General features: G+C 31.3%; 1 protein-coding gene and 1 pseudogene across 1 annotated transcript; both read left to right on the top strand.

Annotated features, from left to right (window-relative positions):
- Nucleotides 1-4,483: 4,483 nt before the first annotated feature.
- On the top strand, nt 4,484-7,506 carry LOC114164633 (IAA-amino acid hydrolase ILR1-like 5). Its single transcript, XM_028049370.1, has 5 exons — nt 4,484-4,920; nt 5,000-5,125; nt 6,162-6,476; nt 6,674-6,802; nt 6,935-7,506. Exons 1-5 carry the CDS (start codon nt 4,582-4,584, stop codon nt 7,310-7,312), a joined length of 1,287 nt encoding a protein of 428 aa, XP_027905171.1. The 5' UTR covers nt 4,484-4,581; the 3' UTR covers nt 7,313-7,506.
- Nucleotides 7,507-10,351: 2,845 nt separating this feature from the next.
- LOC114163644 lies at nt 10,352-11,759 on the top strand (annotated as a pseudogene).
- Nucleotides 11,760-27,426: the final 15,667 nt, after the last annotated feature.

Below are 27,426 nucleotides of genomic sequence, written 5' to 3' on the forward strand. Positions count from 1 at the left end.
AAAAAGAAGAGAGTTATATATATATATATATATATATATATATATATATATATATATATATATATATATATATATCCAATGTCCCTATCCTTACTCTAAGACCCACCACTGTTAAAAGGAATTTTAAAATTTGTAGAAGTTGTTTTTTCTTGATGTAAACAACCGTTGTCATTGGTCTATACGTTATCCACTTTTTTTATATATATTTGTCATCTGCGCAGCCATAATAATGTTATCTAATTTAATTTAAATAAAATAAATTAGAGCGTATATCAGGAGTACCTTTATTTAATTTAAAGCAATCAGTTTTAATAATTTGTTTACATGTTTTAATTAAGTATAAAATAATAGTATAATTTATGTAATAATTGTGATGTATATTTGGTTGGATTGAAATTTTTTGTTAATTTACATAACCAAATGAAAATAAAAGTCTTATCTACAATTTATTTTAATTAATATGACTTCTATTTGTCCCTCTCTTTTTGATTACCTATAGGGTGAATGTGTAAAGATGATCATACTGAGTTATTACTTGTTAATTGGATTAGGTTTACACATAAATAATATGCTACTGATGCATGGAGAATGAATCACTGCAATGGATGTGGAATAGAGATTGAATTAGTGCGTAAAGTGCATAGAAAAAGTGGATGAAGAAGAAGATTGTGTTCCCAAAATACTTTCAGATCACTCTCTAAATGTTATTTTTATATTCAAAATTGGGTGTTTCGTAAATTATTTTCGAAACATTTAATTCAAAAATATTTTTTATCTATTAAAAATTAAATATTTTGATATATTTTTTATATACAAATAATTCCAAATCAAAATTAAGATAAATTGATAAATAAAATAAGAGGATCAAATAAAAATAATTAAAAAATTTATACACATCATAAAATACAAAAACAAATTCAAAATGTAAGTCAAATATTAATGAAATACTAATAAAATATAAGTCAAGAAGGTGAATTAAAAATAAATTTCAAAATTTCAAGTCAGTTAAGTGACATATCAATCACTGCATGAGGTATTGTTCGTTTTGTACTCTAAAGTTCTATCACGATTTTATTTTTAAAAAACGTATTTAAATGATTTAAATTTCTTTTGATTTTGATTTCTAAACGATATAAAATTATTAGATACATTAAAACAAACGATAATATAAAATTTAGTGTTTAGTGTTGAATGAGGTTGTTGTCTAATGTCATGACAATGATTTTCTTTAGCTTCATATATAGAGAGGAGAATTTATATGTTGTCTTTTATTTTTCCTTTTTGTATATTACTTTATATATGAGTCGAAACAATTCAATTATCTTCATTTAATATATTTGTCTTTCTGATAAGAAAACGAGTTATATACATTAGCTTAATTAATTTATGGTTTAAACATAACATGTTACACATTATAAGAGTTGACAATATAAGTAAAAGATCCAAATGCAAATTCATTAAGGACTTTAAAAAGATCGAGTACAAACAAATCTTGACTAGAATATCCATTTCTGCATTATTATTTTTTTCCTATAACAATCTTGTTGGACTCAAATGCCACTTTATCCCAACCTTTTCCAACAATATTACAAAACTAAATTTTCTAATTGAATACACATATACAATGTCACGTAAAGTTAGAGTGTTTATAGATGCCAGATTCAGAATAACTTTCCTAAAACCAGAGTTGTTCTAAAATCATAAGACATACTTGTTCCTTTTCCACATCCTGCATTAATTTTGGAGTTAACCATATTTATGTTTGGATATATGTGTTTTGTAGTCATAGAGTTCAGCACCCTTTGCTCTCGGAAACCATTGCAACAATTGTATCTTCTTCTCCAACTTGGTTTTCTTTATGAGATTATCATTCTTGTGTCTATGCCTACACTGGGTATGCATGATGACCTAATTTTCCACAACAAAACAAGTTTCCTTCTTTTTCAAGGTGAGATAGAAGCACCGGGATGAAAAAATTTAAAATTTTATGATCAAGCTTTTGATTATCTACCTTTTTTTGAGCTAATTTTCCTTTTACAATGTTTACCTTAAAATACAATATTTTGGCTAGGTAATAACACGTTCATTTATATTGGTGTCTACAATAATGATATGAGGAATTTTTTAAATTTGCTTGTGTTTGTTAGTTATTGATTGTAATTGATCCAAGATTGAGACAATTTTTCTATTAGAAGTTCTAAATCACTATTTTTTGCTTAAATATCTTCAAGCAATATTTGATATTCACTTATTTATGTTTTGATGTCTTTAACCTCAATCATCTCTTATCAATAGTATTTTTCTATAATATAACCACATCTTTGACATTGTATTTGAGAATAAAAGAATCTCAAATATCCTTGACTTGTAGGAATAATACTCACAGAACATATCCTTTTGCATGTGACTTGATTGATATGCTTGGTAGATGTATTAGTGTTGAGTTTAAATGAGATAAAGTGAAAATAACTTTGTTCACATCTGATAGGGTAAAGACATGTTAATGACATCATTAAAAGTTCAAAAATGAAAAAATAGTTCTATTTTTTAAACCTAAAAAAATATAATTAGAGATGTCAAAAAAATCTGTTGCGGATAAAACTCGCAATGAGTAGAAGATGGATATTATAAATGGATATACATGGGTAACGGGTACAAGTTTATTTTTAATACTCACATATTAACAAGGAGGATATGAGTATCAAAGTATTGGTACCCACTATACTCTAATATAAATTAAAAAAAATAAATAAATAAAATATGATTAAAATATTAATATATTGATTTTGAATGATTTATTTTTTATAAATTAGTTTTAAAATAAATTTATTTCTTTGTAAATTATTATTCAAAACTATTTAAATGAGTTATTTGGACTTTATTTAAAAATTATGAATGCTATGTATTTTATTTTATTTGAATTTACAATTAAAATATGTCGTAAAATATTTATTTTTTATAAGTATTTGTGAGTACTCATAAATATCTATAAATATTAAAAAATTATATGATTATTTATATAATGGATATCCGATAAATATAAATACAAATATATAATAAATATTTATCCAATTAATAAAATACGAGAGAATTACTGTCCGTATTCTACCCGCCGTTAACATTCCTAATTATGATATAAACTTTTGATTTTCAATGGAGATTGACAGCTAGACTAGTCTAATCGTAGTCTAATCAGTGCACATGATGACATGTTAATAGTAGAGATCGAAGGAGGTGTGATTAGTCTAATCATAAAGGGGAGGTTGAAGTAAAGGAAACGCACACCACATCAATAATTATCTCGCTATTATCCATTTAATATATTATGCTCAAATGGATGAAAGAAACTAAATTAGTGATTTACAAATATCATAGAAATGTAATCAGAAACTTGAAAAGATAAACAAAAAATTGAAACAAACTCAGGTTAAATTACTCTTGTTAATAAATATAAATTTGATCCTCAAGTTTTTTTTTTTTAATTTAGTCCTCATTTTCTTAAAAATAATTCAATTTAGTCCTTAATATTAGTTTGATCAGATGGTGATAAAATCAATGCAACATATCAATTTCTGTTTTTTTTTTAATTTTTTGAATTTTTTTGAATTTTGTTTAATTATTTTTGAATTCTTTTATTTTTTACACGTGTCACTTCGCAGTTGTGTCACGTGTCAAAATGATTCAATTTGATCCCTATATTTGTTTTTAGATTCAAATTAGTTCCAATTTTTGTAAAAATGAAACAATATTATCCCTCCTTAAATTGACACTCAATTTACTTTTTTATAAATTTTATGATGATATTCTTATTAAAATTAACGTTTTTATTAAATATTTCTAAAAATATTTTAAATTAACTTTAAATTTTATACAAAACATTAAACTTTGGTTTTGTTTTAAACTTGAAATTTAGTTTCTAAACTTGTGTGAGAAGTTATTCGATTTTTAATTTTTACTATGTTTGTATAATATGATACACTTTTCTGTATATATGATGACGAAATTGTTAATTGTTAAAATTAAGTTTGGGGTTTAACTTTGTTTAATAATAAAACTACAAAAAAAAAGCTTGTTTAAAAATATTTGTACAAATATATAATAAAAATATTAATTTTAGTAAGAATATCATCATAATATTTATACAAAAACTAGATTGAGTGTCTATTGAATGAGGGATAATATTGTTTCATTTTTACAAAAATTAAAACTAAATCGAAACTAAAAACAAATATAGATCAAATTGTGTGAAGTGATACATATAAAAATTCAAAAAAATTCAAAACCTTTCAAAAAAAGAACTTGAAAAATAAAATCAAAAATCAAAAATTGACATGTGATACAAATTTTTAAATTGAATTATTTTTAAAAAAAATAAAGACCAGACAAAAAAAATTTAGGACTAAAGTGACATTAATTTAGAAATAAAAAAAATCAAAAGATAATTTAACATAAAATAATTTGGTATCTTGGTTTTTTGGTCGGTCCGTTCATCTTTGTAAGATAATAGTCAACGAAATAGGAGCAGTGGAAATTCTTGAAGTCACAAAGCAACAAACTCAAACAGATTGTAAGTGTTGAAAGATGAATGCGTATTCGATCGCAGCCATTTATCTGTTTGCTGTGTTTCTGTCATCGTCGATGGTGTTGGGATCCGAGGAGGATGAAGTCTATGCCAAAGAGATTATGGGCGCAGCACAGAAGGAGAAGGAATGGTTGGTTTCGGTGAGAAGGCAAATCCACGAACACCCAGAACTGGCTTTCCAAGAACACAACACCAGTTCTCTTATACGCGCACAACTTCACAATCTTGGCATTCCTTACACATACCCAGTTGCCAAAACCGGCGTCGTTGCGCAACTTGGCTCTGGCTCTCGCCCCATCATTGCTATTCGTGCTGATATGGATGCACTTCCCTTGCAGGTAAACACATTTTAACATATTCTTTGATATGTGTATGTGTATGAGGATGTACCTTTGGTTTGATGGTGGCGATTCTTAGGAGCTTGTTGAGTGGGAACACAAGAGCAAAATAGACGGCAGAATGCATGCTTGTGGACATGATGCTCACACCACTATGCTACTTGGGGCTGCAAAGTTGCTCAGCCAGCGCCAAGATAAGCTTCAGGTTCTTTTTCTGTTCTCATTTTCTAATTTTGGTGGATCTTTTAGGTTTCTGGTGTTTCTGTCTTTTGAGGTCTTTTTTTAACAATTTTCCACAATAAACTAGGGTTAGAGTTAGAATCCAAAGTCCTACATTGATTGTTCAGCTGACCATGTAAGTTTGATGTGTTGGCTATTGATGTTAGGATCATGTAGTGGGATAAGGCTTTTGTTGCTGTCGTCTGTTGAAGTTATGAAAAATCCAAATTTGAACACCATTTGGCCCCTTTAGGTAGTTGTGGACTTCAATTGTAAATTCTATAGGTCGAAAGAATCCTGAAGCAACTCTGATTGGTTCATTTTGAAAAACATGGAGGTGTTGTTGAAGTGAAGTCTTTCGTGATGGAGTTATTTGTGGATTTTTTTGTTGTTAATTGGTCCATCATTTTTTGAGAGAATACTATAGTAGGGAATATTCTCTAAAATCGTAAAATCAATCTGTGCACTATTTGTTAATTCAGTTTAGAGATTCAAGTGTATGGTTGAGAACATCTGGCTTGCTCGTGTGTGTGTGTGAAGTTGAGAGTGTTAATTCTCATAAGTTCAGAAGTTATAGCAGTACCTCTTAAGCATATGTATGTTTTGACTTTAATACCACCAGTTGCTGGATTAGATGCCATGTTATAATACCATAAGTTCATAGAAAATCTGTACTGTAAAGTTGGAACTACTGCAACTACGCACACAATATTTCTAGATGAAGTAGAATTTCGTGAAGTTCAAAATGTATTCACTAACATAATTCCAGCTAAATCAGATTTGGTGCATGTCAGGCTTTTTGTTGCTTTTAGTTGAAATAAGTAAATTAATAAACAGTTTGAATGTGGCTATTGAATTGCCTTTTTCCTGGTAATAGTATAAAAGCATAAGTAAGAATGATGTAAACACCTTTTTTTTTTTTCTTTCTGTTTTGTGTGTTTGATGTTCTGGCACATGCACAGCTTATTTTAAACTAGAAATATTGTTCTTTGAAGACTGCATTGTAATCTTTGGTATTAAAGGGAACTGTAAGACTTATTTTCCAACCTGCGGAGGAAGGAGCAAGAGGTGCCTCTCAAATGATAAAGGAAGGAGTGCTTCAGGATGCAGAAGCAATTTTTTCATTACATATTGATTCTACAACACCTACAGGAGCCATAGCATCCATTCCAGGAGCATTTACTGCTGCTGGATGCGTGTTTGAGGCAAGGATTGTAGGAGTAGGTGGTCATGCTGCATCACCCCACACGAATATAGATCCAGTGCTGGCTACATCATTTGCAATTTTGGCACTGCAACAGCTTGTCTCAAGAGAATCTGATCCTCTTCAAAGTCAAGTATGTGCTACTCTCAAGCTTGACATTTGCAAGAAGATTTCACCATAGTCGTTTAAAATGCAACAAATTTGGAAGAGAAACTTTCCCAAATTTTGATTCAGCCCATTTTTGTGGATCTGCCTTCATGCACAAAAACCTATTAGGCCTTCGTTGTTGTTATTTCATTTCTAAGCTTACATCATTTATATTTGCCACAGGTGGTATCAGTTACTTTTGTCAAAGGTGGAACTGCACTAAACGTGATTCCCTCCTATGTAAAATTTGGAGGCACACTTAGGAGCCAGACAACTGAAGGCATGTACCATTTCAGACAACGAATTAAGGAGGTACGGATAATGATTATTTAGACATTGCTAAGCATCATTGAGGAACCATTTGGGAAGTTCTGGTTCATCTCTGCCTTGTTGTTTTGTTTTATGAATCTGTTTAGTTTATTTTGTTGGGAAACACCCTTGCAGGTTATTGAAGGACAAGCAGGCGTGCACAGATGTAAAGCTTATGTTGATTTCAAAGAAGAGCAGTACACCCCATATCCTGCTGTTGTTAACGACAATAATCTGCATCTGCATGTGGTGAGAGTTGGGCAACTTCTTCTTGGTTCAGACAATGTGCATGATGCCAAGAAGGTGATGGCAGGTGAGGACTTTGCATTTTTTCAACAACTGATTCCCGGAGCAATGTTTTCCATTGGAATCAGAAATGATAAAGTGGGAGCAATTCACTCCCCTCATTCCCCTTTCTTCTTTCTGGATGAGGAAGTTCTGCCAATAGGGGCAGCTCTGCACACTGCTCTTGCTGAGTTGTATTTAAAACAGCATAACCATACTCTTCGTTGAAATTCTTTCTCAATAGCTGATAAATGCATTGGTTATTTTGCCTATTTGAGAAACATGAACATATTTCATAAAACTGTTAGATTGCTTCTACTATTATGTGATGCTACATGGTTACTCTAAAGAAAAGTTATTTTTAGGGAGGTAGAGTTTTGTTCTGTAATATATTTACCTGACCAAATTCACACTTGCAATAATCTTGTTTTAACTTTAAATTCAACCTATATAATATATGCCACAGCACTAGGCTTATTTTTGAAACCTTCTCCGTGAAGAGAGTGCATTTATTATGAATTCTGGTTTCGGTAAAATAAGAAGCTCCATGTGGTAGTCATTACTCATAATAGACAATTTTATACGGACTAAAAATGCTATTAAAATTAAAATTAGAAAATAAATAGAATTTTATATAAACCAAAATCAGAAAATAAATATATTATAAGAACTAGAAGAAAAAAAATAATGTATGTTTTAAAATGTTGCGGAGTGCAAATATCATTTGTCTAACTGCATGATAATTTTAGAATGGCAAAATAAACAATATCCAACATACCATGGATATGTACGTTAGCATCGTTTTTTAATTCCATACCAGTGCTAAAAATTAGTTTTAAACATATAGGAGTGTGTTGTCTGTTCTTGAATATGCACTATTTCCACCAACCATGTCTACCCATAGTATTACTACAAATTGGTGGTAACATATGCATGTATTGCAGCAAAATAATAATAAATTTTCGTTCTTGCTTGTCCTCTAATATTATTCATCTGTATGATACCAAGAATGCAGTACTCGGACTAAGTTTGTTGTAGTTACAATATGTGCTTCTCAAGCTATATATGGCTGAGAAAAATTCTTAAAGAACTACAATTTAAACCAATAAAGACTACTACAATTTTTATGATAATAACTCGACAATCAAATTGTAAAACAGTTCAATCCTTATATGAAAGAAACAAACATGTAAATTTTAATTTTTAGAGATCTTTGTAAAAGAAAACGTATTGAACTAGTTCATTGCAAGAGTGAATCAAGTAACTCTTACATATTCAACAAGGAAAATGATATTTGACAAAGTTTTTTTAGCAAAGTTTGAGAGAATCCATGTTAGTACATTATTTGTTAATAAGTGATATTTTCACCCATTTTAGAAAGGGAACGATAAGGAATGTCAAAAAAATTTCTACTCGCGGGTATACATAGATAAAATCCATAATGGGTATGGAATGTATATTGTAAATGGATAGCTACAGGTAATAGATACGGGTACTTTTATACCCACATGTTAACGGGGTGTGTACGAGTATCATAGTATCTATACTCGTGGATACCCGTACCCACTATACTCTAATTTAAATTAAAAAAATTGAAAAACATGATTAAAACAGTTCAATATGTTTTTGGTCTCTCAACTTTCAGTAAAAGTTGAAATTAGTCTCTCTTCGAAATTTTAACCCAATTTAGTCCCTCAACTTCATAACTATATGAATTTAGTCTTTTTAACCAAATTTTGTTAAGTTTATTTGACGTTTCAATTGAGTTTCATGAGTGTTCTGGTGGTCGTGCGATGTTCTGGTGGTGTTCGTGCAGTGTTCTGGTGGTGTTCGCACTTCTAAAGTTTTCACAGAGTGGTCTCGTGGTGTTGGTGCAGTGATCTCGCGGTGGTTGCATAGTGCTGTGGTGGTGGTTGCACGGTGTTGCAATGGGGGCTTTATGGTGGTGCGGTGTCCTTTATTCTGTGTAGGAAAGTTTTCACATTTTTGTTTTTGTTTTTGTGCTTCAGACATAAGTAAATCAAACACAAAATGAGAAATTGATATTACATGAAATTACTGTGATAGTGTTCCACCAAACATATTGCAAGTGAAGTGTAAGTTTTATTCTCGTACTTGTTGGGGTGACATATTAAGGATAAAATTGTGAAATTATGTAGTATATACACATGTATACAATCACTCTATTTCACTTAGGTTATTTTGTTCTTAATTGTCTCTTTACATATTTAAATATCTTATATTTTTAAGTATATGTTACATTTTTATAATGTTTTAAAATATTTATAAATTGTACGATTTATGATATGATTCACGATTCAAGATTTAAACTCTCCGATACATGATACGATTCACAATTCAACTACTATGGTTCCAACTCTAAAGCACTTGTATCATAAATGGGCTCAAGCTCTGAACATATGAATTTATTGACCTTCTGAATTCATCATATCAGGATTTTTGTTGTTAAAGTATTTCTATCATTCCCCATACCTGTGGAAGGTTACACTGTTGTGGACAAATTATGCCCTGTTAAAAAACTTAGCCGTTTATAGAAGCCTTTTAGAAGGCATTTTCTCTTAATGTTCTCTCCATTGGATTAAAAACTATCTTTCAAACTCTGCACCTCAAAGTAGAGGGAGTGTATGATATTTTCCAACATTATTAACAATTTTGATTGATGAAATTATCTCTTCTACTTGAGAGTAAGTAAGCACAAAGCCTTAGATTTCTAAACAAATGAACTTTTAATCTATAAACTTGATAGAATTGCTATGTAGTACATGTGGCAAGCTACAATACATATTTAGCCTTACTAAAAGAAAAAGAGAACCACATCATCATTGAAGTGAGGGATTCCCTGCATTACTAAATCGGGATATGTAAAACCCATCTTAGAATAAGAAAAACAATTTTTTGACTACTAAATTTTGACAACTTTCTTTTACAATTTTATTTGTCATTTTTTAAGTGGATTTTTATTTTTTCATTTTTTCATTCTCAATATTTCAAAACCATTTAAAAGATGTCTACCTTATAGTAAGAGAAAGTTGTTAAAATTTAGTAGTCAAAATATCATTGTCCATTTGGCTTACTTACTGTTTACCCACCACCCACTTATCATACTCACTGTGTGATGCTCCTACCTTTCTTTACGTAACTGTCTTCTCTGTACTTGTTAACCAACATCATCTCTTGACTTTTAAGCCCCTTTTCTCCCAAAAATCAAAACACTAACTTCATTTTTCATCTCGATTCAAAGAGCAAATGGATGAGGAAGCAAAACAAGTGAGCCTTCAGTGTGTGTTGTTTGTTGACTTACATTGTATAGGATGCACCAAGAAAATAAAAAATCTATTATGAAAATGAGAGGTTCTATATTCTCTCTTCTATCAGTTTGATTTTGATTCCACAGTGCATGCATTTCATTCATTTGTATTTTTCTTCTAACAGGAGTTGAGGGAGTGGTGATTGATATGGCTCAAAATCAAGTTACCGTAAGGGGAACAGTGGAGCCTGAAGCAATATGTTACATAATTACGAAGAAAACAAAGAAAAAAGTCCAACTTATATCTCCATTGCCAGAACCAGAAGGAGAACCTACACCAGAAGTTGTTATGTTTTTCAAAGAAAAGACAAGTATATAAATTATACATCTACAAAGTTTAACTCATAAATGGTATTTGTTTCCTGTTACAGGCTAGTGAACCAGTTACTGTGGAACTTAACATAAACATGCATTGTGAGGCCTGTGCTGCGCAGCTCAAACGGAAGATACTCAAAATGAGAGGTAACACTTACATATATATTCTCATCTAATGTGATGCCAACATAAATTGTTGGTTGTAGTTGAAAGAAATGAAGATCTTGTGAAAGCCAAATTTTGTCCTAATAACACTTTTATTAAAAAAATGAATAATCATTCAAGTTTCTCTTTTAATTCAACAAAAAAATTTCATTCACGATTTCACAAATTAATAAAATTTAGTCAATATAGCTTGTAAACACTCTTGTAAAGTAGAATGCAGGACGATTTAACAAATACAACAGTTAAAAAAGCATCATCTAACAACTGTTTTTATCGGCTTTTGATGAACAACCTAAATATAATCATGTACAATACATGAATATAGACATGTATAAGCAATATAATGCCTAAGAAATCCATGAACATAGATGTAATGAAAATGTGAAAACATGTTTTTGTTATTAATGTAGGAGTTCAAACAGCAGTGGCAGAGCTTAGCACAGGGAAGGTCGTTGTGACTGGGACCATGGATGCACACAAGCTAGTAGACTATGTTCATAGACGCACCAGAAAACAGGTCAAAATAGTTCCCCAGCCAGAAACTGAAGCCTTAGCAGAAAAGAAAGAATTAGAGAAGCCTGAAGCAGAAGAAGAGGTGGAACCTGAGGAAGAGAAAGAAGAAAAGGAGGAGAAGAAAGAAGAGGAGAATACAGAGATAATACCTAAGATAGAAGAAGGTGGCAATGGTGGTAATAATGAGAGTAAAGAAGAGAAAGGTGTTGAAGAAGAAAAAAAAGAAGTGGTTGGTGATGAGAATGGAGTGGTGGTTAACGTTGATGGTACCATTATTACCCACCACTCTATGTTATTGAACCGCCCCCTCAGCTATTCAGTGATGAAAATCCTAATGCATGTTGCATTTCATGAACTCATCACAAGATCAATGAAAAAGAGGAAGAAAGGGTTCCATATTGTTTTTAATTAATTTGATGTATCCATAAGATTACACACACAGTAGTAATAATAATAATAATTTTTAACTGTTTCCTTTCTTTGCTTATTTGCTGTTTCCAAACATGTTAATGCATGTCAGAGCAAATGTGATTTTTCATGTAAAAGTGAATGGGATCAGTTTTAACTTTTTCTGTTTCTCACATAATGAACGTAATATTTTGGGTGTTCAACATGTTTTTGAGTCCCTGTGTCTAGAGAGGATGTTCACTTAGTGGAATAAGTAGGGATGATAGTTATGGATCATACAAGTCAATTTATAACCCATTGTGAAATATATGGATTAGGATGAGCATTTAAATATGTAGCCTACACAAGCTTTAAAAAGGTGAATCTTAAGTTTATTTATTTTCAATCGGATGATAATACACATAACAATGAATATTTAATTGCACTAAATTATTATAATTAGATTTATAAGTTTTATTTGAATTGAATGCATTCACCTAAGAACGTGAACATGTCATGCAACGGAAAAAAAATAATGATTTACAAGAATTTACAATTTTGTTTCATGATCATACCAATCTTGTTATATCAATGATTATGCTTGAGATTTAACTAATAAAAATAAAAATTATGTAAAATAGTAAGATCCCATTATTATACAATTTAATTATCAACTTTAACTACAATAACAAAACTAATGACTACTTTTATCAGTTATTAATATGAATTAATGATTTCTTTAGTTCATGAAAATGTTTGTTTGAATTTAAATTAAAATAAATTTTCTAAATATATATGAGGTATTTTTGTTTCGTATAAGAGCTTACATTAAAATGTAATTTCTATGTAATAGAATCAATTACATTGTAATAATACTATGAAAAATATATATTTAGAATAAAAAGACTACATCATACACTTTCAAAGACTATACCATAGTAAAAATAAGGACGGTTGTAATACGAATCTTCATGATTTTTTTTCATTTTTAATGACGGTTGTAACACGAACCATTATAATTTTTTTCATTTTTTATAATCATTTTTAACGACAGTTGTAACTTAACGGTTGTAGTTTCCCAAGTTTTGACCAAGGTTTGAAATTATCGTTATTTCATAACTAAATGGTTGAACTAATGAAAGTTTAAAAATCATCTTTATTGTCGTTAAATGCGTTTTTTACAATAATAAGACTATTAACATTATTATGAAAAAAAACTACTAGAATTTTTGTTTTTATGATTATCGAAGATAGTCTTAACTTCGTCGAACTTTTTGTTCCCCATATCAATCTTTTGTTTAAAAATAAAAATTTAAATTAGTATTGTTAATGATTAAATAGAGTGTAATGGTGTTCATATTCTTTTATTCATTCATAGTAAGAATGACTAGTGATCATAATAGATAAAATCGACTTCTCTTTCATCTTCTATTTGGCATTAGCTTCCTTCTTGCCTTCATTTCCTTCCCTCTATATATATTTTTTTCATATATTTCTTTATTTTATTTATTATTTCTTTTAAAATGAATAACAAAACTATTAAAAAAATAAATTTATTTTAAAATATTTACTATTTTAAGTTTAAAAATAAATAAAATTTATGGCAAATATAATTTTAGTGAAATACCTTCACATTAAATACAAGACACACTAGTTCAAAATATGCATTCGACGTTGTTAATTAACAACAAGCGCAAACAAACCATCATCGAAAAAAAAAGTGGTGGGAAACTTGTAATTAATGTTTCACTTGTATATTAATACAAGATCATACATATTTTGCTTATTGCATGAAAAGTAGCCGCCCCCATGACTTTAAACATGACTTTAAACATATAGTAGAAACACGTAAGTCTCTTTTAAAAAATCGTGTACTACTAGATTGATCTTGTGTCCTTTTCTAATATCAAATGTTCTTATTATTTTAGTGCTTTATGGGATATATAACATATTAAGTGGTAGAAAAAGTGTTACATTATTAAAAGCTCACATGGATGCACGTTAAGGTATTTATATTATATCATTCATTTACTTTGTATTATCATTTAATTGATCCAAATATTTTTATTATTGATGTAGTGCAATGAACAAACTGAAAATCATGAGTGTGAATATTACATCATATAATGAATACGACCAATGAACAAGTTAGTATTCAAAAAGCTTAGGATCAAATAATATGTTATAACCCATTATTACATGTACAAAAGAACTGATTACTTACACATGGACTAATCTTAACTTCAATTCACTTTTGCAGTTTTTTAATGACATGCAACCTTTGAAATAAAGTATAATAACTTATGTTCAAAAAACATGGACAAGGTATTTTATTAATAGATATAACAATTTAGAATAGTTGAGAAATTAGATTATATTAATTTTATAGGATTTTTACGTCTTTGTTATCAAACTCTGTTTAAAAGATTAGTTAGTTATTATTACAACTTTTATGTTTTGATATCATTTGAATTGTTTGAAGAAGCAATATTAATTTGTTTGCTGAAAATCTTTTGGAGGATTGGGGTATGTGCCAATTATATAGCAATTTAAAAAAGAAAAACTTTCGATGACAATTGTTGCATATATCGTCATTGTTTTCCTGCTTTTAACAATTGTAGCACAAACCTTCATGGTTTTTCCCATTTTTAATGATGGTTGCAGCACAAACCATCATAGTTTTTCCATTTTTTATAATCTCTTTTAACTATGATTGTAGTTTTTCGACTTTTGATGATGGTTTGAAATTACCGTTATTTTCTATTGAACTAATGAAAGTTTAAAAATTGTCTTTATAAACCTAATTTAATCTTCGTTAAATGTGTTTTTTACAATAGTAAAACTATCAACATTATTTTGAAAAGAAAAAAGAGAAAAAAAACTATGAGAATTTTCTCTTTTTATAATTATCTTAATAATATCAAAGATAGTTTTAACTTCATCGAATTTACCGACATCAATTCTTTATTTAAGAATAAAATATAAATTAATATTATTATTAATGATTAAACAGAGTGTAATAGTGTTCATATTCTTTTATTCATATATTATATAGATTATAAAAGAAAAACTAAACTTAATTTAATAATATTATTTTAACCTCTCACTTATCAGGTAAGATCAATCATCGACAATTATATGTCTAAATTGAGAATATTAAATAATAAAAAAATGTTGTGTGGCTCTCATTTACCTTGTGTAAAAGTATCCTTGATTTCTTGGGAACTTCTTCATGCTAATGATGAATGAAGTGTGAAAGATAATGATTCTGAAAAGAAATATGAACTGTAAAAGGTGGAATAATTGGTGTGATATATGGTAAAGGGCACTCCATAAAGAATCGGATAATTAAGACCCCAGCAAAATTGTCGTCTTCACAACCAATACAATCATTGAGAAATTACCAAGATATTATTAAATTTTCATTATTTATGGAATTAATGTCATGATACATGTATACAAACATTTCACATGGCTTCATTGGATGGCTAGGGACAAATTAAGTTCCTTAACCAAATGATGAAACAAAAAAAAAAATATAAAAATAATTTCTTTTAAGAAAGTTCAAGTGTATCCTTAAATGTATGTCTCATTTATTATTAAATTAATTTTACTATTTTGAAGTTGTGAAATTTATTATTAGGTACACTAACTAATGGGAAGTTGTCTCCTTGTACAAGGAATAAAACAATTACCTATTCAAATGATTGACCATAGTTTTAGGATAAATAAATAGCAGAAATGGCATTGCAAGGAAATTAAATTAACATGATGATGAGGAAATTAAATTAACATTGAAAAATATTCCATTAATATTTAATACAATAAAAATTTATGGATTGAATTTTAATATCAATAGTTAGATGAAATACCTATTATTAAGTTAAAAATCATAACTTTTATAATTAAAATGTAACTCTTTCGACTTTAAAATATGTTCCATCTAGTAGCACGTTGGATTTCTAAAAATTTTTAAAAGTTTTCTGTCAAAATGTTTTTTCTATTTGTGTTTAACTTTCTATTTCCTTAAAAATATACATAAAAAAAATCATATTTTTAAATATATTAAAAATAAGAAATCTAATTATACGTTTAATTAAAAAAATGAAATTGCTAAAATTATTTATATTATCTATTTTTTAAATAATTGTAGCAATAAATATAAATTAAAAATTAATAAATATGATTATATAATTATATAAATACTTATTTTATTATATTGTGTCATGTTTTTTATTAGTTATAATTAATAATTTTAGATAGGTTTAATTATCCGGATGGTATCCACTTTGGTACAGGTGTGTCAATATGGTACCGCTTTTAAAAAAAATGTCAATTGCATCCAAACTTTTGAAAAAGTGCTTCAATTATGTCCCTTTCAAATTATTAACACCGTTAACGGCGTACCACATGTCAGTATGTGTTTTTTTTTGTTTTTTTTGTTTATTTTTATTTTTTTGCAAAAAAAAATGCCATGTGCCAGGTCCCTGGTGTGACCTGTGGCATTATCAGTGTCACATGGCAATACAATGTCATGTGTCAGTGTCATTATCAAATGTCATTGTATTGATTTTAATTTAGTCCTCGTATATGTCTTCTTAGGAGTTATATCAAATGTTAGAGAGGTTTGAGTGTCGGAAAGGATTCTTGGGAGTTGGAGACAAGGGTTAAGCTTCTGGGGGCAAAGAAGATCACTAGGATTGCGTTAGGAGCAGGAATTCCTGGTAAGGGGAGTTGCTCTAAGTCCTAATCTATAAGTTTCAAGCTTCTGTGATGTCCTTGGACCACTGTATGCATTTTCCCCTTGAATTTTCACTGTTTGTTTCGCGTTGCTAGGTTCCTGCCAAAAACTGTCTGGTGGTGTTCATGGTCCACCAGGCGACACATGGTGTGTGATGGTTGTTTCTGAGTTTTGCCCAAAAATTGCCAAATAGCGTTATTGGGCTGCCAGGTGGCACACGGAGTGCTTGTGATTTTCAACATCTTTGAGTTATGTTGTGGCAGTGGTGACCCTTCTGAGTATATTTTTATCGTTATGGGTTGGTGTTCTTGTTATAGGATGTGGGAATACCACTAGATGAATTTGTTTGGGAAAATTCTTGAATGCATGAGTATGAGGGTTTAACCTTGGGTTCATGGGAAACATGATTATGTGGTGATAATGATGATTGTTGTCCGTGTTAGAAGTGTTATTGTCAACACCCAATTTCGTCCGGATAACAATGATAAAATAAAATAATTAATTAATTAATTAATTAATGTTCAATTGAGAAGAATAAATAAATAAATAATTAAGAAAAAAAATGTTTTAGTTTGAGAAAAAAATAATTATCTATTTATTTTATTATTATTATTTTTTTTGTTTTGTTTTATTTATTTGGGCTTATTATTTTGATTATTACATTATTTTTCTTTCTATTATTACAGCTCCTTTTTTTGTTTTACGTCTCTCATTCTAGTTTAATAAAAAAAAAAGAAAAAAAAAGAAAAAAAAAAGAAAAAAAAAGAAAGAAAAAAAGAGAGAGAAGGGAAAGGGGAAAGAAAGAGGTAACGTAAGGCCTCTCTTTTGTTAGACCCATGCATGTTATCATGGTTTTGTATTGGGAAGGGCCTGTAGCATGGTCATGATGGCTAAAGGAGCAGGAAGCAACATCTGCTCTCAGCCTTGTCCCAAATTTCGAAATTGGAAGGTGCAGAGGGTTACATAATAAAAAGGGGAAGATTCATGAGAGGGAGTCCTTTTTTTTTATTACGACAGAGAGGGGTTTGGGCACTAGAAATCAGAGAGAGGGGAAAAAGAGTCAAAATTGAAAACGGAAGCAAAGCTGTTAAGGCATTAAGTTTTATTTTCACGGTAAGTGTTCTTAACTCGTCCTTAGCTTATGTTACCGTGACTTGATATTGTCGTTGATATTCATGGATGTGTGAATTGGAGCTTCTGTTAACGTTTTGATATTGATGTTCATGAATGTATGGATGAAAGATGGTTTGAAATGAGCATAGTTATATCTGTTATTTATTTTGTTTATTCCCATCGCGTGTGTACAGTGAAGAACAGAGTATAATTTTTATTTTTATTTTATTTTTATTTTTTTTATCTGTCATTGTTACGATATGTTCTTGTTTCGATTATGCTATTGTCTGGGTGTTACTGTTGCTCGAATGAGTGCTGGAAATCCTTTCGAATTTTATCTCCTTTCCGGCCCTCACTCCTTTTTTTTTTTCTTTCCATCAATCATCCTGTTGCATAAAAGCAAAATCATTCATAATTTCAATCAAGTATCCCGCCCATCAATCTTCATTATTATCTTCATCTTCCTATTCCCTCATTTCGTCACATGCATAAAAAACCAAAATAGGAAAAATAATAAACTAGGAAAAACAATAAACGGAACCCACGCTTAGAACAACAGATCCACATCCTCTTAATCATCTTCTCCACGCCGCAACCCTCCATCTTCCCAATCGCACCTTCAATCGAAACAGAAACAGAGAAGAGAGAAAATCGTCGCCGGCAAGTTGGAGGTCTGGACGGTGGAGTGTGGCCGTGTGATGGTTGCAGACCCAATCACAGTGGCTGACACGGTGGTGACGAGCCTCAGAGTGGTCGCACACCTTTCTTTCTCGCGGAAGGGGATAGTCGAGCACCGGCGGCAGCGGCGTTCACGGCGGTGGTCACAGACACTGCGGCGGTCATAGACACTGCGGCTGCGGCGTTCAAGGCAGTGGTCACAGACGCTGCCAGCGGCGTCCGCAGCGATGGTCATAGACGTCGTCTCGCACGCGGGAAGAAGAAGCAAGGAAGAGAAGCGACTCAGGGGGGTTTGTTTCTCGTCGGCAACACTGCCGATGGTGACTGGCGTCGACGGCGTGGCCTCTCGCCGGTGGTGGGACGTGCAGTGGCAGCACGGACGATGTGATGTGCGGTGATGGGAAGAAGAGATGCATGAGCGTAGAGAAGACATTAGGTTAATTAGGTTTTAACGTGTCTTAGGAAAATTGAATCAGCTCACTTCAGCATTTAATATAAAACCATTTCCCAAAAATATGGGAAATTTAAAACTTTACATGTCATAAAATTACGAGTCCATAATTTTATAAAACTAAAACAATATTCACATGGCTCCCAAAGGATTATATAGTTATCTTAAAAAAGCAAAATAACAACATATAAACAAAATCCCCAGTTATCCCTCGCTCCGAGTCTATGCATCTCCTGTCTCACCTGTCAAATCATCTGCTCCCAGATAACAAGTTATTCGATCATCGCCACACACACACAAAAAGAGTGAGCTATGCACAATATATAGAAATAGATACATGAAATAAATATGCCGCCCATCCCAAAATAACATAACTAAATTTCACAATTTGTCAAATTACCCAACCATGACCTCATAGTCCTTCATGAATCATATGCATGAACTAGGTCTTGGGACTTAATTATGCTCCCACAAAACTAACTCATTCATGGTCCAACCCTATGAGCCTATCCCGCTCATAGTCCTGCCCTACAAACTCCTCGTCTGTAGTAAAACATCCAAGCCTCCTCAACTTGGACCCTGGCACGCACGCAATCACCAACCTATGGACTCCTCGCCCAATAGTAGCTGACAGAAACATATCAGTTCCTTGCCCATCGTGCGCCCGACACATGTAATCACCATACTAAGGACTCCTCGCCCATTAGTAGCCGACGGGAACTCAACCAGTTCCATGCCCATCATGTGTCCCACCATCAAGCACATCCTAGACCCCTATTGGACTTAGTCCTTCAAGCCCAAATGCCACACCACATGCATATACTTCCTATACTTAGGAAAAAGTAGCCAAATTAACACACACAAGCACACACAAACATAGTAATTCGCCTAAACTCGCTTAAGCTAGGGACTCTTGCCCAAACTAAGCCCTCAATCTCGCTTAGGCTAGCTCACCTCGCCTGAGCGACCTTAAAACAATAGCATCATCACGTCATCTCGCTCAGGCGAGATTCTCTCGCCTGAGCGAGCCATACCATCGCTCAAAGACAACACGCACCTCGCCTAAACGAGAAGTCGTGCTAAAAAATGCACAGGACTCATCGCGACCTCGCTTAGGCGAGTATCTCTCGCCTAAGTGAGACTACGTCTCGCTCAAACCCAGTCTTGGTCGCCTGAGCAAAATGCTCGAGCCTAACCCTGTATGAACTCCTGCAGCTCTCGCCTAGGCAAGAGGGAGTCGCTTGGGCGAAACATGCAGAATTTCGCCACTGCTCGTGCATAAGAGACACCAAAACAATGCCAATTTACACACAATCCCTTTTCATTCGTTCTAATTCATCAACCAAATCATAAAACATAATGTAAACACGTTTAGATTCTCAAATCACAGGATTTGGCCACAAATCAAAATTACAGTACCATAACCCCCATCAGATTCTTATTTCATACCAACAAGGCTTTTCACCCCACGTCTCATTCACAATTTCTCAATTTCAGTGCATATCATAACCAATTCACACCACACAGAATACAATTTAAGAACAAAACGCCAAAACCTAAGCAATATTGAAATACACGAAATTTCAGCACCCCTAACCTGGACTTCTTGATTCAGTTTGGAGAAAAAGAGAATGTTCCCTTGTTGACCACTCTTTTTGCTTCAACCTCCTCCCAATTCAACCTTCATCTCTCTCCTCTCACCCTCGGAACTCGTGCTCCTCTCAAAAGCCAATTACCAACACTGCCAAAACCCTTCTTCTCTCCTAAAATCTGGCTTTTATAGGTGCCTTAATAATGGGTTTAAAAACTGAAACAGAAAATGAGCTTAATTATGTTTTTAATTTCTTATTTATTTTTAACTACGGTTTTTCAGCCCTTTGGCTGCTCCTCCCTTTGATACATTTATTTAATTTCCAAAGCACTACCACTATGCCAATTCACATTTAGTGATACATTCCAATCAATATAAGTTTACATTACCAATTCCATACTCATACATATTATTAAAAATCAATAATCAAACAACAACACATAATTGGCATACATAGGACTTGAACTCAAGTCCTCTCACACATTCAAAGTACTCTCAACCACTTGAGCTAGTACTTTTCCACGTCACATCAAACAATAATAAATGCCATAAAGGCGCTTTCTACCCGCATTTATTAATTAATTAATTTTAATGGGTCTTACAATGTGGAATGGTATGAATGCAATTTGGCATTTTGATATGCGCTTGTGGTGATTGGAGTGTGCTAGAACCTATTTTGGCGGTATGAATGGGATCGCTAGGCGATAGCTACAAACAAGGGGATCCTATGAAGCGTGGCGCTTGGCAGTGCGTGGGAACCATCAAGCGATCTGCACTGAAATGTCGCATGGCGACGCTTAGCATGCATCAGGTGATAATGCAATGGTAGGTTGCATTGTGATGTGTGTTGCATGCCTCGTGATGATGGTTTTGGTCTGGGATATGCTTGGATGAATTACGAGTGATGAGGTTCGTAATGGAGTTGGAAACACGTAATTAATACGAATAGGGAGGTTCGTATTGGAGGTACACTTGTGTGGGGATACGAGCAGGGAAGTTTGTATGTTCCATGCTTACACTTAAGGCGACTATGAGCGAGGAGGTTCATAACAGGTGGTGTTCACGCATGTTGGACTACGAGTAGGGAGGTTCGTAGAGTTGGACTATGAGCAGGGAGGTTCGTAGAGTTTGACCACGAGCGGACATGTTCATGGAAGCATATGATATTCCCATGGCCATGGTCGAGTTGCGCACAATGTGATTGGATGTGTTGATCTCTTATAGGTTATGAGGCTATGGAAACCTAATTATCTCATGTTATAAGGTCTTTAAGCATGAAGTCTTGTGGAGTGAAGTTATTTATTTTGAGTGGGGTATTCATGTTAATTATGCCTACTTTATTCGGTTTGAGTTCACCATGTCTGTTTGTGTTTGACGATGATTGTGTGACTTGTTATACGAGAGAAAATGTTATTCCAGGTGATGATGGCGAGGCATAAAGTCGGAGTGAGAACTAGCTTGTAGAATCTTATTAAAGAAACATGATTTGAAATATTTTGTATTTTCGATTTTGGAATTTGGAGTTGTATTAAATAAATTATGAGATAACATCATTTCATACATTTTTAAGTTTTAAATGTTTCCATGTTTGGGAATGATATCAAAATAATTAAATTTATTTATCAAATAATATCCAACAAGTGTAGTGTTGTTACAAAGTGATTTAATAAAAAAAATTGACAAAATGTTACATAAAAACACACATGCGAGACCCAAAGCCTTGTAAACACAATTATTGGTCTATATTCTTCCCATGTTATATTTCAAATTATATTATGGACAGAGCAAATTCACAGCACACATGGTGAAAAAACCTCGTTTTCTATTAATCTAAACGGACTAACCCCAACAAGCCCTAAATCAATAGCCTTAAAATGGAGACTATCTAAGCTCTGCTGGAAAGGAATGGAAAGACACTCAGTGGAAGGGGTTCAATGTTGAGATGATTCAAGTAAAGTCACTAGCGTCATTTACCAATCAAATTAAAAAACATAATCTATGAAACTAATGCAAAAACAACAAATATACTAGTATCTTTCTTTACATCAACTTATATAAAATGTCCAACCAATATTTACAATATTATCACCACATTATTTTTATATTCATTTTAATCATAGATCCAAATTATTTTCGCAACATTAAAATAATATTTTTAAACTAGCGAATAAAAATTCAAATATTATTATTTTATATTTTAAACAATCAATAAGATTTAATTGCATATCATTATAATTTTATAAGAATATTCAAACTATTTTATTAATTATAATGCTTACACTGTTGCTGTTATATGAACAAATCTTATATGTTAGTAAAGGTTAAATTATTTAAAAAAAAATGTTAAGGAAATAAATGAAAAAAATTTACTAAAAAAACTATTTTTCATATTTTGTACTATTAGTATTATAAATCGATCACTCCGCCGTGCATCCTTAGTCTATAAATAAGGTATAAGTATTTATACATGAGATTAGTCTTTTTTTAAAAATTGACTTACTTGCATGGTTTTATTAATGTAAAACAACGGTTTTATACAATAAAATTAACTACATCTGTACATAATAGATAAATAAAATAAGTATATAGATGTCATACGTAATATTAATTTTATAGATAATGGAACTATTACTAAAAATATATATAAATGTCCTAGTTTTATAGCCTAAACACTTTATTTAGCTAATATTACTGTTTCCATTATTTTAGAAGTATTGTAGGGACACGAAAATTTTGAAATATAGTTAATTTCATAAAAAGTTTATTTTTATTTTCCTATCATGTGATTATCTATGCTATTAATTAATTTTTCTGCCATCCATTATTCTTTATTTTTTCTTTGATTTCATTTAAATGTTTAAATTAAGATGGGTAAAAGTAAAAGAATGACTTATGAAATTAAATGTTGTCTTAAACTTCTAAAATCATAAGTAATTTCTGATAAGAATGAAAAGGTTTATTTATTTTGTCATTTTCACTTTACTACAGTTACAATTCAAGAAAACACTGATAACCAAAGCTTGAAAGAAGAAGACTGATCTCACATATGGTAACAGTAACGGTAAGCTTCTCCTCTACAATATCTTCCATAAAAACAAGCTTTTGCAAACATAAACTAAAACAGAAAAATCAAAACTCTTAATTTTTACATTTATTCATCAAAAGTAAACCAAGAAAGAAGCTGATTCTTCAGAAGAGGTTGTGGAAGAAAAAGGGTTTCGGAAACTGTCAAATCGTCTGCTATATGGTGGAAGAAGTTGCTCTGTGACTCTTGTGAGCATAACCGTGTATTCTCTCAATATCTTCATCATTCTCACTACCATTATCATATTTCTTGGAACAAAACTTTACAGAGAGAGTCTTGAGGGTCATAGAAATTAGGCAAAGTTCACTCCCTTTTATACATGGGTCTAGTAGTTATTGGGAGTGGACTTCTGGCAAAAGGGTTTTGAATTATGGGTGGGAAATTGATAAGACATATATAAAGCACAAGCAGTTAGGCCGAAAAAGGTTTGAAATCTAGCACTTTCTCTGTGGAATATACAGGGATTAGGCATGTCACAATTACCATTTTTATGTGATGATTACCACAATCATGATATATAATATAGGGTATTATGAGATCAATCAAAAGGGGTGGATTCACTTAATTGCAGCTAAAGGGTGCTCGTCATCATGGTGAAAACGAACTTATTATCATGTATGACTTGTCATGTAACGTGTGTTCAACCATTTATGTGTGTCTTTATCAAATAGTTGAAGCTTTTGAAAGAGTGATATTTTTTTTTCTTGGATAATTTTGAGATATCTCTGTTTATTGTAATGTAATCTGGAACCAGATAAACTCATACAATATCTAGAGTTCCATGTTCAAATAATAGAGCTTCTTTTGAGGAAGATGATGGACATAAATGTTGCAACTTTATCTGGAAGCTGAATTAAAAGAAGAGAAAACAGGTTATGGGTGAATTAATGTGTGATTGATTCACAGTAGAAAACTATTTTATATTATCGATACTTAACTATTTAAGCTCAAAATAGGGAAAACATGGAGTAGGTTAGAAGTTTTGAGGATATCTAGTTTGGTTCATGCACGCATTAATTTGTCTGTTTTCAGAATATGCCATGTGATTTGGCTAGCTGTTGTTTGCCAACACATGTTTTGCCGAACAAAATTTGTGGTTTCAAATATATGATAATTGAGTGTCTTGTTGTGTTAGAATTAATATATGAATGAGTCAGTGATGCAGAATGTACTATGCTCATAATTGTCATAATTGGAAACAGGATGAACAGTCTCACGGGTGAAATCTTTCTAAAGGGCCATCATGCATTAGAGTTAGATTATATGAAGAAAACACCAAACTTACATATTAAGCCTAAAGGGTGGAAAACAGCAATTCTACGCAAGAGAGATAAGGAAAGTTGTTCTTCACATGTTCACAAGGCACTTTTTCTCTTTCCCTAGTCATCCAATAGTCGCAATGGATTTATAATTGATTTGATTTTGTTTTAGAATTGAAAGTTTACACATCCAATATCTTACTCATTTATAGTATAAGATCGTTTGTAAATGTTCTTGCATAGTTGTGATGGTACAAGTAAGATCCACGTGTTTATAGATTAATTCCAAACTTGACTTCCTTTTGACAGATCGACGAGATCTTCCAAGTCCGAATGGTCGAGATGTCTACAAATATACTACGACATTCAAGTCATCGATATCTAAAAAGTAATAAATGCGGTAATAATTCATGCATCATATCTTGTGAATAGCGTTCCTATTGTACTATTTTAACAGGTTCTTACTTGAGTTGGCCTAAGCTGAGTAGGTTAGACCTATACTACATCCATTTAAGATATTCTAATTTTTGTTTATCTCTTAATCATTTATTAACTAACTCATGAGGTCAAGGTATGAGCTTTAGTTATCCTAGAACCAAAACTTATAGTTGTGCAAATAATTTCAAAAATGTCACCACGTTTTTTAAAGGCTTTACCCTGAGTGTCAAAGTATAGGCTTTGGTTCTAGGTTGTATGAGTGTAGGCTTCGTTTATTTGAAAGAATCGAAGCCTACACTCATGCAATCAGGGTATAGACTTTAGTTTTACCTAGAATCGAAGTCTATATCCATTAGCATAGGGTTAATTTGTGAATTTCTACAAGCCGCGAAAGATCATGTTGCATAATGTCGATGCATTCTTCTCCTTCGTCGTTGCAAACTCACGTTTTCCTTTATTATATCCTTCGTTGAGGTTCATTTTTGTCATCATTATCATTTATCTTCCTTCTTGTTTCTTGTTTATCTCTTTCTTTCGTTTTTGTTTTCCTTTTCCTTCTTCTAACATTGTTTTTCTTCTCGTTTTGATGTCGTCGCTACGTTTTGGTAGCCATTGTCATCTTTTCGCATTGGGGAGCTGCAACATTCCAGGTTTGTGTTGGTCTTGGTTTGTTGCATTGGGGGCATCGTTGTTGGTTTGTGTTTGAGTGGTTGGTCTTTGTCTCTCTCACTTTTGCTCTTGCTCTTGATGTCTTTCTCATTCTTTCACGCTTCTAAGTTCCTTTCTTACGCCGTATATTTTTAATTATTTGAAATATTTTTTAATATATGATGTTTAATGTAATTATTGTATATTTAAAATAATGATTTATTTCTTAAAATTGGTTAATTATATGATTAAATTATTTTCTTTGAGATTGTTATTTGTTTTTCTCTTACATTGAATATGTCTTAGTTTCTCGTTTAAAATTCAATACAAAAATTTACTATGTCCAAGTTTTTTTACGAAATTGTATTTTTAAGAATTAATATAAGATGGGACAGTACTAATATTTTTAAAAATTGTATTTACTGTCTCCAAGTCTCACAGGATTGATAATCACTTTCATTTCGTATAACCTGAAGACCAATGCAAAATGCTAACAAAATTTAAGAAATGTTATTTAAAATTGATATGTAACAATAAAATAAAAATAAATAAATCTTCTTGAATGGGATATGGTCACATCTTCAATACATAAGTGCGGTGATCATTTAATTAAAGATTACTGAAATTTTTCATACAATTTTAGTATATATATACACGTATGGATCGATATTAAATTAATTCTTCACGCTTAAGTGTTAAGTATGAGAGAGAAATAGAATAATTTATACAATTTCTGCAACATAATGAGGGTAGAAGTGGTGATGAAGTTAAGTTTAGATGTTTTTGTGTCAATTGTTTGAATGAGAGAAAGTTGAATGCAATCAAAATTAGAAAACACCTTATATGTGATGGTTTGCTTTGAAGTTATACAACTTATACATGACATGACAAATTAATAGACTTCCCAACTATCTCTCAAACTGAATATGTTAATGATTCAACCATGGAAGATCGATTGGAAGAAGAAGATTAAAGGATATGATTTGAGATGTTGAAGCATATAGTGGAATAGGCTTCAATTGTCCTGAAAACCGAAGTTTGTTCCCTTGCTTCATGTTTTAAATGATTTTTAAATTATTATAGGCAATGGTCAAATATAGTCCTTAATTGTCTTCAAAACTAAAGCATGTAATTGGTGCCTATTTGTTTTATTTTTTATTTTAAATATTTTTGAATCATTTTAGGTTTCGGTTGTCTTACCAACCGAAGCCTATTCTTGAATTATAGGTTTCGATTATGAATGAAAGTTTAAACCTCTTCCTTTTTTACTTTGTCTATATATGTTTCGCTGGTAGAACTGGAGTATAATGTAAAAAGAAAAACGATGTTAAATCTCTTTATTGCACTAATGTAAGGTTTATATTATGTAAAATATATGTGAATCAATTAATATAACATTGTAGCACATAAATTATCGATCAATAAATAATTATTGGAACTCATAAATTTATTAACACATAATAATATATAGGTTCAATTATACATTTGATTCTTGTATTTGTTCAATTGGTTCAATTCGACCCTTTATCATTTTTTGATTCAATTTAGTCATCTACTTTTTAAAATGGGTTAATTTGGTCATTTCCATTAAGTTTACATTTACATCCACATGTCAATTCGTGAAATTTTT

Source organism: Vigna unguiculata, chromosome 9, assembly GCF_004118075.2.
Source record: "Vigna unguiculata cultivar IT97K-499-35 chromosome 9, ASM411807v1, whole genome shotgun sequence".
In the NCBI taxonomy this organism is placed as follows: Eukaryota; Viridiplantae; Streptophyta; class Magnoliopsida; order Fabales; family Fabaceae; genus Vigna; species Vigna unguiculata.